Source organism: Pezoporus occidentalis, unplaced genomic scaffold, assembly GCF_034315485.1.
Source record: "Pezoporus occidentalis ecotype Australia unplaced genomic scaffold, CSIRO_AGI_Poc_V1 ctg57, whole genome shotgun sequence".
NCBI lineage: Eukaryota > Metazoa > Chordata > Aves > Psittaciformes > Psittacidae > Pezoporus > Pezoporus occidentalis.
In genome coordinates this window covers 5,023,673-5,040,490 of record NW_026915910.1, presented here as the reverse complement: position 1 = coordinate 5,040,490, position 16,818 = coordinate 5,023,673, and the positions used below count along the sequence as shown (strand labels likewise).

Genomic DNA, 16,818 nt, shown 5'->3' with positions numbered 1-16,818 from the left:
TCCTGAATAAAAAAAACCCAACTTACTGAAACAGGGGAGGTGGAAAAGAAGTCACACTGGGACATCTGGGATGTTTTTAGGAGAAATATCCAGTGTAAATTACAATAATAACATTATGAGCTTTTTAAGTCTGTTACAAATATGAGCATATGGTGCCACAGCATGGTACTGCTTCTTGGTTAAGGTCTCTGGGCAATAGCGGAGTTGGCTAAAAACCAGAGAGACATTTGTTCATTTTTGAAATGTTTAAACTTCATTTCCAGATTTCTCTTGGTGTTTTTTTTTTTTCTGAAACTGAAGTGTTGGACACAAACATTATTGAAAACATCACTGAAAGGATTATCAAACTTTCTATTTATCCCAAACACATTTTTCAGCAGACAAAACTTTTATGGAGATGGGTCATCCTGCTGACTTTGCTCAGGCTGCTCATGTGTGAGCTGTTAAGAGGGCCTGAGGCTCAACCTCATATTACTCCTCTGCCAAAAGCCAGTTTACAGTTTCCATAGTTCTTAAAAAAAAAATAATAAAATTACATTTATTGTCCTTTCTAAATTCCTAAAGAATGATCTTACTTCCATTACAGTCTGTGGGTTTCTGTAGTTGCTTTGTGTAGCAGAAAAAGCAGGTCCTTAAGAATGTTTGTTTCTAATATTAAAATACGCAAAATAAACAAACAAAGATATTTTCTACAGCCTTATTGCTAAGGGGAAAAGGAGAATCCTGGGAGGAAGACCTAAAGAATGGAATTAATTTGATACAGAGGACTGGTTGTACAGGCATGAGTCTCTTCTTCCAGCTAGCTAAACCTCATCCTGTATCAGTTATTTCAGAAAGTCAGTTGACCAGATGTGGGCTGCTCAGTGGCCTCCATGAAATGAAATGTCAGTTCTTAGCAAAAAGGTGTCCTTTGTAACAGTCACAAAGAGAAAAATCAGCCTTCTCCTGGTGGATGTGCTCCTGTCCTTCTGGCATAGCAGCAGAGACAGCAGAGAATGTAGCAGTTACAGAAATAAGGTGAGGAAATAGGGTGCTTGGTGACAGCCAGCATGGCTTCACTAAGGGGAAATCCTGCCTGACCAATTTGGTGGCCTTCTATGATGGGAGACACCAATTTGATAGGTGGACCACGCAGTGGATAAAGAACTGGCTGGATGGCCATATGCAAAGAGTTGTGGTCAATGGCTCAATGTCTAGCTAGAGACCAGTAATGAGGGGTGTCCCTCAGGGGTCGGTGTTGGGACCGGTCTTGTTTAACATCTTTGTCGGTGACATGGACAGTGGGATTGAGTGCACCCTGAGCAAGTTTGCCGATGACACCAAGCTGTGTGGTTCGGTTGATACGCTGGAGGGAAGGAATGCCATCCAGAGGGACCTTGACACGCTTTGTGAGGTGAGCTGATGCCAACCTCATGAAGTTTAACCATGACAAGGTCCTACACCTGGGTGGGAGCAATCCCAGGCACAGCTACAGGTTGGGCAGAGAAGAGATTCAGAGCAGCCCTGTGGAGAAGGACTTGGGGGTGTTGGTCAATGAGAAAATGAACATGAGCCAGCAGTGTGTGCTTGCAGCCCAGAAAGCCAACTGTATCCTGGGCTGCATCAAAAGGAGCGTGACCAGCAGGTCGAAGGAGGTGATCCTGCCCCTCTACTCTGCTCTCGTGAGACCTCACTTGGAGTATTGTGTGCAGTTCTGGTGTCCTCAACATAAAAAGGACATGGAACTGTTGGAACAAGTCCAGAGGAGGGCCACAAGGATGATCAGGGGACTGGACCACCTCCTGTATGAAAATAGGCTGAGAAAGTTGGGGCTGTTCAGCCTGGAGAAGAGAAGGCTGCGTGGAGACCTCATAGCAGCCTTCCAGTATCTGAAGGGGGGCTTATAAGGATGCTGGGAGGGACTGTTCATTTGGGACTGTAGTGACAGGACAAGGGGTAACGGGTTAAAACCTAAACAGGAAGTTTAGATTGGATATAAGGAAAAAATTCTTTACTGTGAGGGTGGTGAGGCACTGGAATGGGTTGCCCAGGGAGGTTGTGAATACTCCATTGCTGGCAGTGTTCAAGGCCAGGTTGGACAGAGCCTTGGGTGACATGGCTTAGTGTGAGGTGTCCTTGCCCATGGCAGGGGGTTTAGAACTTGATAATCTTAAGGTCCTTTCCAACCTTAACTATTCTATGATTCTTTAAATAACCTTATAATCCTGTCAGCGATGGGCTTTCTACTATGTGATTTCTGCAGGAAGAATTTCATGTCTTCACCTCTGCTCCTACAAATATTAATCAGCTGTAAGCAGGAATCTGTGGCCATTAGCTCAAATCTTTTTCTTTTTACATCTCTTCTCATTGCAGTGTCCCCATAACACAGTATTTCTTGGTAGCACCTGTAAGAGATCCTGTTAGAGGATGACAAAATAACCTACCCCAGGTTCTCCAGTTTCCAGAGGTGTATCTCACTGTGTTGTTGATCGTGTTGTCTAAAAGTTTTGATTTCCCTGTGATGTATGTTAGCCCAATTGATGTTAAATAGCATGGAGCTGCTTGTTATTTGTAAGTCAGGCTATTGGAGCCATTTATCCTAGTTTCAGCCCTTCCTAATATCCACAGGCAAAATTCCCAGTCACTGCAAAGCTGATAAAAGATTAAGTTGCTCCTCCTTCATGTTCACTCAAGGAGCCCTGAACCAGAAGAAAGTTATCCGGACTATTGTCAAGAACACGGATATTTATGATTCACAGCCCAAACATCCAGGAAGAGCTGTAATAAGACAGAAAATTGATGAGCCCTATAAAAGGTTTTATACAACTAAACCCTGGAGCCTTATAACTACGTTTTGTGAAGAGTCACCTTAATTCAATGTTTACTAATGACATCCTTTGTCTATATTGCCTGTATCTCTTCCTGTCCTGAAACAATGATAACATACTCGACAGCAAAGCAAAATATCAGAAGAACTATGTCTCTGTAATCTTGATTATTCTCAAGGCCTCTATCGCTCCTGCTTTGATCAGCTTTTTTGAGTATTTCTGGGAAATTGCAACCAAATGCTACTGATTCAAAACTGTTTCACTTTACACTCATGGAAATTAATAACTGTGAAAGTTGCAGGGCTATGGAGAATTCAGGCCCCAATTCCTGCACTTGTGGGAGAGTATAAATGACTTATAATGGTTTGAATTGCCATGCTCTGGCAATTGTTTGACACTTCAGATATGAGAAACTTTTATCCTTGCCCTGACTCTGGACATGGCTGTACTAAGTCCTAATGTTTCCTTTCTTCACTCTCTAAGGGGACTGAACCCCTTTATGAGGTCTATATAGCATACTGATCAATTTTTATGTCCATTCAGGATTTAATTAGAACAGCTTTTCTCTGAACAATACAAACATTCTTAATTAGATGATTGTACTGTAGTGCCTGCAAAAAAAAACCCACAAACCTGTTAAAATACATTTATTAGAAAAAAAGACAGTGTCAGGGCTCCATTCTCTCACTTTTTCTGGACTAATGTAACACCTTTGACTCCTGTTTTGCCCTACCGTAAGTGAGAAGGAAGGCCGCTATAATCATAAAGTACACATACAGGAGTATTTTCTGAAAACCACATAAACTCTGTGTCAAAGACTTTAAAATATCATTTTCATGTCATTCTTTCTCCTCAGAGGTTCACCTTGTGGCCATTCAAAGACATGATGCTGTTCAGTCTGAGCTCTATGAGATAATTTGGGGCATATTGGCTTGACTGATATATGTATCAGACCACAGCTACCGTTGGGAGAGAAGGTGCCGCTGAAGAACAGGGCTGAGACACCTGATTACTAATTAATCAGACATAAGAAAAACCTCATGGAATCAGTTTCTATTTAATTACGGAAACCTCATTTGGCATAGGAGCATATGCTGCTAACTCAATCGAGTGCTTTCAACTGACATCAAATAGTAATTATCAGAAAGAATCAAGTTTTTTGATTATTCATACTAATTTATTGAACACTTAAAATTAATGAACCTCAGTTATTTTAAATTTGCTCAGTTGCAGTGGGAGGAAAAAAGGGAGGTAGGGAAGGATGGTTTTCACAATTTAAAAGTACAGAGACTTGTTTAAAGATGAGTAAGTAAATTACAATATGGCATGAAATCCCATCAGTGGGTTGATACACATGTAGGAAAGTTCCTGGCATGTTCTGGAACTCAGGAAAGTTCTGACAATGGCTTCATTTATACTATTACTACACACCCGAAACATATTCTAGTTACATTTTTGGATCACCATAAGGGGTTCAGCAGTGGTCAGATTTATGTGTTTGTCAGAGTGTTTCTATTTTAACCTACTGTTGTTCCAGTCGGGTAACTGAAAGGAAGTGCCTTTATATGCCACTGGAGAGGAAGAGGAGCTAGCCTTTTGGCTGGGTCTGAAGCATTTTTGTCCTGCTCCTCTTAGTTAGATTTGCATTATCCTGGCCCTTCTCCTGCTGACAGTATATTGGCACAAAGGTTACAACTGTGATAATTACTTCTGACCTCTTTTCACAATGGAAAACACAGGGTCCCTGTCTTCAGTCTACAAGTCTGACTAATTAAAGCATTTCTTTCAGATACCAGATATTTTTGGGGAAAAAAAATCAAAACCAAACTAGAAAACAAAAGCTGTAATTTGCTGTTTGAGCCAGTTAATACATTATGCATTCAATGGTGTGATAGCGTTTGTTTTAGTAGAACCGCTGTGTATTTATAGTGGGATAAATGAGATTTGCATTCCAGCCTAGAATTTCTGATTGTTGAATGTTTTCTTTTAGCTGTTTCTAATGAGTTGTCTTGAGACCCTCCATATCTGTAAATTAAAATATGTTGGCTTAATCCCTTCTCAAAGTACAAAAAAGACAAAAATGCTTAGAAACCATGTATAGTTGCTCTCAAAAAATGTGCTTATTAGAAATGTAAAATGTCATCAGAAAATCATGTGTAGCAATTGATTTACTATGATTTTTTGTGTGTGTGTTTATTTGCAAGGCCTTGCCGTAACTCCCTAAAATTCTCTGTGTTCAGTCACAGGAGCTGACTTAATTCAGGTCACGCTGAAACAGAAGGAAAGAGTGGCTTTACCAACCCCAGGTGCGTGACAGTCTATGTCTGAAAGGCTTGGTCTGGTACTCACACCATTTCTTTTTTACTACTTTTTCAGAAATAGATTGTTATTTTTCACTTCAGTATTTCATACATCTATCAACCCAACAGGGGTTCTTGTCATTCATTTAAGCATTTCATTGAACAATATCTACCATTGCTCAAGATAAATGTGTGATTCCACAGTATAAAAGACTATAAACTTTTGCTAAGAAATACCATAGCAGATCAGAAAGGTCATGGAGAACGTAAGACTATTGTGTATTTTAGTGCTCTCTAGTGATCTTAGTGTAATAGTCTGACATTACTGCACAGTTACATGTCTAATCAGGAAGAAAAATACACCAGAGACAAGGGAGGCCTCCAATGTTTGGTCTTAGTTTTATACCTGCCTTGCTGCATATGAATAACAATAATAATTCATGTGTCAACAGGGTTTACGTACCTTTATGCAGAGTGTTTCCACTGAACAAACACGTAATGAAAAGACAGACCCGTCCTTAAGCTACTCTTGGGTTTTTTATCTCTCTGTGTTTTTCTGTGCTGGCAATGGAGGGTTTTTCTGCTCCACAATGTTACTGAGCTGTGTCTAGCCCCTAACACTTAGGCATGAGCTTGCTCCTGTGTTTTCAATACCTAACAAAGCCCTCCTCAAGAAAAGAAATGTGAGAATTTCTTTTAGTAGTAGGACAGAAGTAGGTACTTGTAGAGGCCTCCAGAGGGAGGCCCTGCCTGCGTTAGTTTCAAGCTTACTAAACTTAGTGAACAGGATTTCCCCTTGAAGGCTTTTCCTCCTCTCGGTAGCAGAACAAACGTAGGCAATTAATTTATGAAGACCAGCTCATTACCTGTCTAAAATACAAATGTAAGTTAAACACCTACATTTTTGAAACTAAATTTCTCCCAATATTTTTCTGATGCTAAGGCTCAGAATTTTCTTTTAGGATTGAGCTGAAAAATGAATCTTTGGAGAATGATCAGGAGTTGCCATGTGTCAAGCTACTTTTCCAGCAGGTCTTTAATTAACCCTTGCAATGGGAAAACTCCTGCTTTTCTGAGGGCTAAATTGCTTGTAAGAGATGAGCACTCATGTTTTAAAGACTTTCATACTTCGGGAAAGTATGGAAATTCCCATACTCTGGGAATCTGCTTTCTAGAGCACTGGAGGGAAAAAAAAATGTATGAGAAAAGTTGGCACTTTCTGGGAGGGTCAGTTACCATTATGACCATCTGATTTTGCCAGGTGGTCATAAAAGTCAGTAACCAAGCGCAGGTGACTGGCTTTTATTTTCATTTGTTCATCTTAATTTTGTGCCTGAAGTGCTCAGAGCTTTGGATAGCATAAATAAAAATAATTAAGCAGTTGCTTGTCAAACATTCACAAAGCATAACATAAGCTAAGCATGAAAAACCTCAAGATTTGCTTTGCTTTTGATGGGTCCCAAAGAATCTAAATCTTTTTTTTTTTTTCAGTTATCTCACTGTGCTTTAACTCTGAAAACATGATCCTGAGAGAGACCTATTTTCTCATCAGGCAGATTCGTTTAAGCATGGAAGATAATAAAAAGCAGTTAGTGTTGCTTCATCAGTGACAAAAGGAGGATGTTAATGTCACAGATGCTTGATTATCAAAGAAATGGTAATTCTTCTAGCTACTGAAAATGATAATTCTCTTTTTTTTATGTCCTGTTTTGTAGTTCCTTCTGATGCTGTCTTGAAATGGTCCCAACCAGAGACATGGAATGATGTGGAAAAAGGCTGGGGTGGATCCAACTATAGCATCCCAGGGCCTGGGGAAGATGTCATCATCTTACCTAGTAAGGAAGGAAGGAAGGAAAGGTGTTTAATTTGAGTAGGGGTGCTTGGGCCTGTCTACATTAGGATATGCATTTGTTTTGCAACATGGGCTTCTTGGCACTAGTGTCCATTCCAGTGTGTGCAGGACACCACATTTGTTCCTCACCACAGTGAAATACTGTCTACAGTACGAAGTGTGATTTTTGGAGGAGAATAATCATTCCATTTTCATATACAAACAAACACACACACACATACTGTTATTCAAGATTAAGGATATACATGGACTTTATTTCAGGAGCACAGGATTTGCAAGACCCAGAATCACAGCTCACAAAGAGCTCATCTCTTAACCCACCTCTCTATGTTTAGTGAAAGGGCCATATTTTACATTTCCACAGTTGTACCTTCCGTTTTATTTTCCTGTTGCAATTCCCTCTATCAATGATAATCTCAAAGCCATTTGCCACGGATGCCTCCTAGACACTTTAGCCTATACCTGTATTTCAACCTCAGACTTGAGCTATACAGATTCAAATCCCAGCTCAGCTTATGACCTTATTGCATGCACAACCTTCTAAATTCTAGAAAATACATTAGGCGACTTGCAATGAGTAGAAAACTTGTGCTAAGCATTTTATGTAATAGCTGACCCTGCTCTGATCATGAAGTTGGACTACATGGGGTTCCTTCTAGACATAATTATGGTGCTGGCTCAGCCTAATTTGCTTGAAACCAGGAAGCCTCTCTACCTACCAAAGCTCCACTTCTGGAAATGTGGATAATGCTGCTCGCTGTCTCTTTCTTTTCCACATGCTTTAGGCTTTGTGGAAGGAAGTTTCTGCTGCTTTGTGTTGGCATTTAGGCATGGAGTCTCAGTCATGGGTAGGGCTTGTCTGTCCTGTCATTAAGAGTAATATATATATATAATTTCAGCTTAAATTAAGAATTTCAGTTCCACCATCTCACAAGATATAATTCATAAATGTGCTTAAGTGTTATTACATTCAGAGGCCAGAGAAGGCACAGAAATGTCCCTCCAGGATTTTGCTTATCTTCTGTATTTCCTGTGTCCTGTGAGGATCTGAAGTAACAATAAGCATGTACCTTTAGGCGTCTTAACCTGTTGCTCACCATTACACTTAGTAGAGCTGCAAGAGTTACTGAGTTGACCAAATGTGGCTATCATCTAGTGTTAACTGGGTTGCTCTTCACTGGTGGTATTATGCAGAGTTCCAGGGCATACTACATACATGAATAAACTGTGCCTGAATCATTGCATATTGCTGTTCACAGCCCAGCCCAGGTGATCTAGTTCTACGACAGGAAACAATACCGCTGCATCAGAATGCTGGTATACCAGAACTAATTAGTTCTCCTGAGAAGCAAAACTCATTAGCTCAGGCCTGGCACTGTGCAACATGACCTCACAGCCTTTGGGGTCAGAACTAACATCTCACAAATTTAAAGCAGTGTTAGTTTGGTCAGCTAACTGGGGAACGTCTGCACTGTGCTGCAGGGCATGGTATAGGGATTCTCTCTAGCATGCTGGTGCCTACTGGTTAAACATTAAACATAATCTGTGTTTTAGCATGGACAGGAATGTCCTCTGCCTATAAGGAATTGAGGGGCCAGAACAATAAAGCTGGCCCAAAACTAGAACTCAAGTTAGCACCTGAGTAGCAGAATGAGACTCTGGGATTCCCCAGTCCTGAATTATAGAATGGTTTGAGTTGGAAGGGACCTTAAAGCTCATCTAGTTCCAATCCCCTGCCATTGACAGGGATACGTTCCCAGACCAGGTTTCTCAAAGCCCCATTCAATGGCCTTGGACACTGTCAGGGATGGGGCAACTACAGCTTCTCTGGGCAACCTGTGCCAGGGCCTCATCACCCTCACAAGAAATATACCATGTTCAGCTGCTTAGAACAAGGTGCTCCACAGTGTGCAAAGAGACCCCTGTCTCTACTCTTCAGGGGATATTTACTGAAGAGCAAAACCACAACAAAATACTTAATGGGTGAAAAGAAAAGAGGCAAATGATAAGTGAAAATGCACTGCCTGCTAGGACAGGTAGAGAGCTGTACTCTGTGAATGTCTTTTTCCTATCACTGATAAAAATCTCTTCACTCCCATCACCAGAGTAGATATGTGTGTTTAGTTGGGTGCAGAAACTGTTCATCTCTTCAGTGTATTTCTGGAATTCCCCTTCAATTTTAGCCTAAGAATATGAACATAAGCATGAACATAAGCAGTCTATCACCAAATCTATTTTGTGAGAACTGCTCTGTTGCATGCCTGTCTTTTCTGATCATTGCCCCTCTGCTTTCTTTTTCCTTTCCTTCTTCATTTATGCTGGCTTGAAGGTGTTGAAACACTTATTGGCAGTGGGAGTCAACAGAGTGCAGGGTCTTAAATTGGAGTCAGTTATCATTGGTGTGATAACGGCACTGGATTTGTTGCTCACATCAAGGCACTTAAAATATAGTTAGGCAAGATGTATTTTCTGTCCATTTGTCATACTTTGCTCCTCTGCCACAAGTGTGTTTATGAGTTTTCAGCTACAGGAAAGTCAACCCCCAAAATCTAAAATGAAATCAGCATTTTTTAAATCCATCTTTAATTGTAGCATTTTATAGATGTTTCCTTCCCATTTCCACTGGACGTGCATATTCTGCTAAATTCAGAATGACCCCATATGGCTACAGAGAAGTGAGAGTTTGCTCTCATGAGAACAAACATTCTGCAAAGCACCCCAAATTGTGCTGCTCTACACACCCAAATAAGTTTTTGTCATTCACCCCTGGCAAGATGCTGCTGTGTCCCATGCTTCACTATCCTTTAATTACTTACAACTCTCCCCTGGGAGCCAGCCATGATGATTTTCAGGTTGAAAGCCAAGCCATGGACCTCTTTCTGGTATGCCGTGCATTACTAGTTAAGTCCTTTCAGACCTTAAAGGACACATTTAGAATGTTATAAAAACCCAAATAATAAATGTTTAATGTTCATTTCTAGTATGAAGAAGTGCAGGGCAAGACTTTTTCCTAGGCCTGACACTGTTGAAGTCTCTGAACAAACAAGACACCTAGACTCCACTGAAGAACAAGGGCACTGCCTAAACTGAGCTAACGAAGACTTAATTGTGCTTATTTAACAAAGTATTTTGCAAATTTGCATCACATATTGGCTGCCTTATTGTCAGGACTTGAGAAAATCTAGAAAACGTCTCTGTTAGCAAAATATTCATATTAAAAAACAGGTTTTTGTGTCACTGCTTGGTGTCTGCTTGACATCTAGAGAGTGCATTTTGGAGGGCTTGAAAAATGGGGTTGTTTACTAAGTTATTCCATTTTTTTGGCCTGTTTCGAAATCATTGGTGAGACTTCAGGAGTTCATAGGCTTCTTTGTACAAGATTTGTACAATTCCGCTTGCAACAAAGGTGGGTCCCTCATGTTAAAGTGACTTTTAGTGGTGTGTTACAAGTCCCCTCAGTGACCAGATGTAAGTCTCTTCCAGCCCCAGCTGGAAATCTTTACATCAGGCTGCAAAAACTTGTGCTTTTACCTCTGGAGGTTCATCCTCCAGAGCCACAGCCATTCCACAAGGACCTCTCACAGGCTTCAGTAGTCATACCACCTTGAAAAACAATCTGAATAAGTTTAGTCATGCTGTTCTGTGGGCCAGCAGTGGCATTAGCTTCTCAAGCCCTCAGATTTTCAGGGCTTTGGTTTATGGTTTTCAGTGTGACACACTCCTGATGCAGCGTGCTCTGCATGGAAGGAGAATGTGTTATAATTTCAGGCAATGGAATGCTGTTTTGAAGGGTATTGATATGATATCATGTAGCCTCTGGCAATTTCTCTCTTCTTTTTTTTCTTCTTTTTTTTTTCCTCCCAGTGGTGGAATTCACTCTGTTACTCATTTTCTGATTTTGATTTTCTTTGAACTTTTTCTGTTTGAAGAGATGAATGCTGGAGTACTGTATCTTGTATAATAGCTCTTCTGTTGTGCCTGATTTCCATTCAATGTCATGCTATGGTGTTTTCTATAGCAATGCGGTTGATCAAAGGCATTCTGTGTCATTGCTGGAGTCATTAGCAACTTCTCAGTATTGTACATCTGAACATTAAGACTGTGGCATACCTGTGAGCGTTTGTCTGAAAAAAAAAGTATACATATAATAAAACATAGCCCTGTTTTCAGGCTCAGACTATGGCTTGCTGAAAGTGGTTTCTTGCCATTTTATTAATGTCTTCATGGGAGGAAAACAACTCCAGTTTTTCTTTCTCTGAAGATAGATCCCTTGAGCTCAGTGACCTAAAGTTTATGATTTTAACCACTTAGTCGTCATCTCCCTCTACTACAAATGAGTGTATTCTGTAAGGACCGTGTAAGTTAGTCTCCTTTGAATCTGTTTGCTTTTCTCCTCAAGTGTGGAAGGATGTTTTTTTATCTCAAAGTAAGCATTCCGCTCTTTCTACGGAGCAACATTTTACCCTCAGAGGACTTTACACCCTAAGAATCACACCCCAGAGTAGTACTCTTTTAAACTGAGGAAGATACAGGTTTGCAGAGATACCTCTGAATGGGGGAATTTTTCATTCCTGTGTTTCAAGGCTCACATACATGATGCTACAGTTATAGAGCTGTCAGCATTTTCCTTATAAAACCTTCTTTAGAAAGATGTGTAACTCAGCAAAAATATCTGTTCTAGACTGAAACTTGACATATAAATGGTATGCCTAGGAGCACTTCTTTTCCTTGTAAAAATGTTTCAGTCTGTGTTTGATGAATATACTTATGGCCTTTGTCAACTGCAGCTTTTTGCCACATTCTTGAGCTGTGATTTCACAAACTAGATTCCCCTTCTCTTGGAGAGATATCATTTTAACAACATCTTCCCCCTTATTCTCTTCTCTGTTTCATATCCTCACACACTGTGCCTTCACTTTGCAGCTCTGCAGGGCATAGGACTGTACCTGTCCTGTAAAAAGATTATAGACAAGAGTTTCTTCACGCCTGTAAAAATGTATCAAGTGCTAACAGTATAAGATTTAGGAGGAAAAAAAATACTGCACTTGTTTTGTAGAGCCTTATTACATCTGAATGCCATGAAAATTTTGTATGCTTGAAAGACGTTAAGTCCCAGGACTCAGGGAATTTCTTTTGAGATGAGGTGTTCAGAGTAATGATGGGGTCATGTGGTATTTAATGTAACCATTGAGAACAGAGGTCCTGGGCTTTCAGGGTTTCCCTTGCTGATATCCAGAGTGAAAGAAGAAAACAAAAGTGGGAGAGGAAGAGGTGGGATGATTGAATAAAAGGGATAGAGTAGGAGCTTGTATGTAGAAGAGGCAAACAGATCTGCAACCAGAGCTGGGACCCCACATCCTGTAGAAGTTTCTTCCCCCTTGAAGCTGTGAAACTTCAAGGCTGCAAAACCAAAGGGCCAAAACCTAGGCAATACTATTATTACAGAGAACTTACTCACACTTTTTGTAGTCTGCTTCTGAGTGTACTTCATGTAGGTTTTGGTTATGTTGCCTGAAAACAGGGCTTGGAAAAATTCTTCAACCTTTGTGCTAGAAGGTTTAAGTCAACCCAAATTGCAAGTTTTGGGGAAAAGGCTTTCCATGTGCTACCTATTTTATGGTCATTTGTGTCTTCATCCAAAGCCGTTGCTAACAGCTATAGGCAGAAGTGAAACTGTGAAGGAGCTGGTCCACTTCCCAAGACACTTCAGGGCCCTTCCTGTGTTCCACACCAAGTGGACCATTATAATCACTTTGTCAAAATCCACTGGAAAATGTGTCTGCTCCTTAATCTCTCCTATTTTGAATATCTATGCCTCTCAATGACTCATAGAATCATAGAATGGTTTGGGTTGGAAGGGAACTTAAAGCTCATCTAGTTCTGAGCCCCTGACATAGGCAGGTACACCTTCCACTAGACCAGGTTCCTCAAAGCCCTGTCCAACCTGACCTTGACCAGTTCCAGGTGGAATGCCCATAAGATCAATGAAAATCACAGCAAATCTCTGGGTAGGCTTTGGCAGCTGTCATTATATTAAAGAGTCTTATTTTCTGCAAGGTACTTCTATGAAAGTCACAATGAAATCATTTCATTGAACCCCTTGTCAAAGAAATACCTTGTTTTTTCTTTTTCCAGGGACATTCATTGACTCAGAGATGAATTATACTTGGAAATTGTTACTCTTGTCAATAGTGAAAGCAGGTGGAAACCACAATTTAAGGGCTTGAGCTGCTTTCCAGTGCAATCAACTGAAAAGCTCCTAGTGACATCAAAGAACATTAGGTGGACCCTCAGGGTGGAATTCATCTCTGCTCAGTGGCCTACCTCTAAAGGACACACAATTTACATCCTTCCTCATGTCCTACTTGGAAAACTTAAGTGGTGTTTAAAAGGTTCGCAGGACTTGCGAGCTTTAGAAGCTGGCAGTGACACTGTCATTGTCTCAATCAACATCAGTCCCTACTGCTCTGTAATGTAAAAATATGCTCTTTGTTTTGTCCTTAAGGATCTGAGAGAATGGAGCTTTCCCTGGTCATTTTAACTAATCATTTATTAGTAGGGACGGAGTAGTTTCATGAATACAGAATTGAAAAAGTATGGTTTCCTGCAGTTTGTGTTGATGTAAGGAAAGCTTTGTCCTTGGTTGGTGAGGAAAAGGTGGGATTTTATACCTTTTATGCTCAAGACCTGAGAGAGTAAAGCCGAATTGGAGTGAAGGACAAGCAGTGACAGGATGCCGTTGGAGCTAGGTTATCACCCTGGGTTATTCAGCTTGTCACCCTGATCACTGCTTTTAACAAGGTGGGGACTTGCAGGCTCTTTGTGCCATGGAGCACCTATTTGATACTGTTGGATTTTTTTCTCTTTCATCAGTCTCGTTCTCTTCAGTGCCATGAGGGTAAAATGCTGTCTGGACACAGCTTAGTCCTAGTTCATTGCAATGGGTGATCAAGATTTACTTTCATAAATAGAGCAGATTCACCTAGCAAGATTGCCATGCCACCTTAACATGCTGTCTTTCACATGCATGCTTAAAGGTTTAAGCAACATTTGATGAGGCCTACGCATGCAACGATATTGTAAATATGATGTTATTATTCATTTATCAGATCACAGCTGCACTATGGAACTTCAGCTGTAGATGAACCTCTGGTTGTGGGTGCTGCACAAGCACACAAACCCTGTTCCAGGAGTTCTAAGCAAAAGCAATCTAAATAAAGCAAAACTCAAGCAAACCTAACATTCTTCACCTTTAATACCACGCTTTATGGCAAGTAGTGTTATCAGGCTGCCATTGTTCTAAACAACCTTTTGCTTTGTTTCTCAGACCGGACCATCCTGGTGGATATGGCTCTTCCTCCTCTGAGAGGCCTTTACATCCTGGGGACTCTTGAGTTCCCCAGCAACTCCAGCAATGTCCTGAGTGCAGCCTGTATCGTGGTGGCGGGGGGAACACTGAAAGTGGGTGAGTTGCCTGTCTTCTGGATGCTTGGGGTTTATTTCTGTTCTTGATAGACAGCAAAAGTGAGAAGACTGTGTAGTGTTACTATAAACAAGTTGGCCATCTAATGTCCTATAGCTATTTGGATACCTACAATGTGGACACTCATAATCCATATTAAGCACAATGATTATCCATTGGAGTTAATTACCTGTTAATTTAATAGCAACATATTACAAATACTGCTGTCTTCACCCCACTGAAGCTAATGGCAATCATCCTGATTTCATTGCAACTGAGATTGTATCTGATACATATAAAAGTCCTCCTTACTTCATGTAGGGTTGCTTTATGAGACATAAATTCCTCAAGGCAGGCTCTACCTTAGTGTTTGAGGCAGTGTCTGGTGTCTGTGGGCATTGGTAAGACACTTTCTAGGTGACACAGAAGTATTCAAAGCCAACATAAACAGAGTCATGAGGAACCCCCCAGAGTGCCTGGAAATCCCACTGTGGCATGAAACTAGAACAGCTGGATTTAGCACATTTGTTCCTCCCATCCCTCCATATGGATCAGCACCAAGACTTCAGGGAGATACTGCCTTGTCCATATTTATAGTGGTTTCAGAGTCCCCAGTGTCACTGTGGCTGTTCCACATTATTTGCAAAGGACAGGATCAGTGTTTTTCCACACAGAAGTAATTACTCACATAATTCCCCTTAAATACCAAGGTTCCTAAAGCCAAGCATTATATTTACTTACAGGAATCCTTAGGACACTGGGATCACATTGTTGATCACTGCTTGACCTTTCTCGAGATTGGTTTCATGAGCTTTAAAAAGAGAATTTGTTTGTGTAATCACCTCCTGAGGAAGTCTGCTCCAATATTTGTTTGTTGTTAATCTCAGGGGACTGTTTAGTTAATACAGTACTGGCCAAAAGAGTTATTTTTCTGTCTTGTGTTTTTCCTTGAAAAAAAAGAGGTTTAAAAGCCCTAATCTAAGAGGTTAATATATATACATATATATATATATATATACTTAAAAGAGTCAGTCATTTCTTTCTTACACTCTTTTGTAGTTTAAATATAGTTTCATATTGTTTTTAAGAAAAAGCATGTGTTCATTGCTAAAAACACTTATTAAAAAAACATTGAGGCACTTCTTTGCTGCATAAATTCCCCTTCAGCACACCTGTGAGTAGAAATGATATTAAAAGCTAAACAGGTATTTGCAGCTGCTGGATTCTAGTCCAGCATCTTCTAGAGAACTATTCTTGCTCTTGTTTCAGCTGTGAGATGATAGGCGAGTAAAGACCCTGCAAGTTTCCCTTATCATATGCTGGTTTCTATGCTTGCTTGTAGAACTAGGAGCACATGACTTTTTTCCCTTCCTCTTTCTCTTCCCATGTGTTCAAGGCCTAAAGGTAACTTCTTGGAGCCCATCTGTCCAATTCTGACTGTTCCGTGCCTGAAGGAAGGTTTTGAAGCCCATCTGTCCAATTCTACCACACCCTAAAGAAATCCTGACACAAAATAGATAATGAGACAGTTTAGTAAACAGATTTAATAGATGTGGACATCAGCACTCAGCATTGCCTGAGCAGGATCTGATGTTGACATCATGTGAGCCAAATCCCTAGGTCCTCCTTGTTGCCTAAATTCTCCATGCCTTGTTTTCAGCATAGTAATCTTTGGTCAAATGCTGTTGCTTCTAATTCAGTGGCCAAGTCCCAAAACTTTCTGGTAGAGCCTGAGTATTTTGTTCACTTAAACTGCTAGAGAACAATAACAAGTTTCAGAAACAAATCTTACTTGGACTTTGGTATCCTTCAGAATACTTGTATCTTACCTGAAGAAAAAAGTCAGATAGTTAAATGAAGACTATAAGTATATAGGAACAGAGTGATGATGAGAAATACATAACAATGGGGGAAAAATAGGTGTAAAATTTGAGTTTATGAAACATCAACAAGAACCTAATTGATTTTTATTAAAATAATAATTTGCAGGGAAACTGAGATGAGAAAATAAAGTGACTGCTGGGAGGCCAGAATTCTTGGGACACCTTTGATCCCCCAGGGTTTGTCATCACTTTCCTTTTTAAAGTATGATCACAAACTAGTGTCAGTTGGCATTGACAGAATCACTGGAAGATGTGAGATGATTAAAGAGGGTTACAAGAACTCTGTCAGAGCCTTTGGACAGCTCAGGAGTGAAATGTATGAGACTATCCCCACAGTAATTTGTCCAGGTGCATCTAGCACTTCAGTGTTTTTGGACCCAGGCAGACTTTCTGATCACTTCTTCTCTAGTAGTCTTAGCTTCCAGATAAGGACCTTCTCTTTTTCACTTAAAATTTCAAAGTCTCTTCTTTGATGGCAATATTTGCAATAGCATTTTAGAATCCATGTATTTCT

The 16,818-nt window shown here is 40.4% G+C and overlaps 1 protein-coding gene across 9 annotated transcripts in view; it reads left to right on the top strand.

Annotated features, from left to right (window-relative positions):
• PKHD1 (PKHD1 ciliary IPT domain containing fibrocystin/polyductin) overlaps window positions 1–16,818 on the top strand; it is a 250,411-nt gene that overhangs the window by 150,035 nt on the left and 83,558 nt on the right. For all 9 annotated transcript variants that reach the window (XR_009968457.1, XM_062638531.1, XM_062638533.1 and 6 more), the window contains 3 exons: window positions 5,048–5,113; window positions 6,823–6,942; window positions 14,287–14,424. Coding sequence is in view for 8 of the 9 variants with exons in the window: in XM_062638531.1 (XP_062494515.1) it covers window positions 5,048–5,113; window positions 6,823–6,942; window positions 14,287–14,424 (324 nt within the window). In the remaining variant the exon portion in view is untranslated. The remainder of the gene's footprint in view (window positions 1–5,047; window positions 5,114–6,822; window positions 6,943–14,286; window positions 14,425–16,818) is intronic.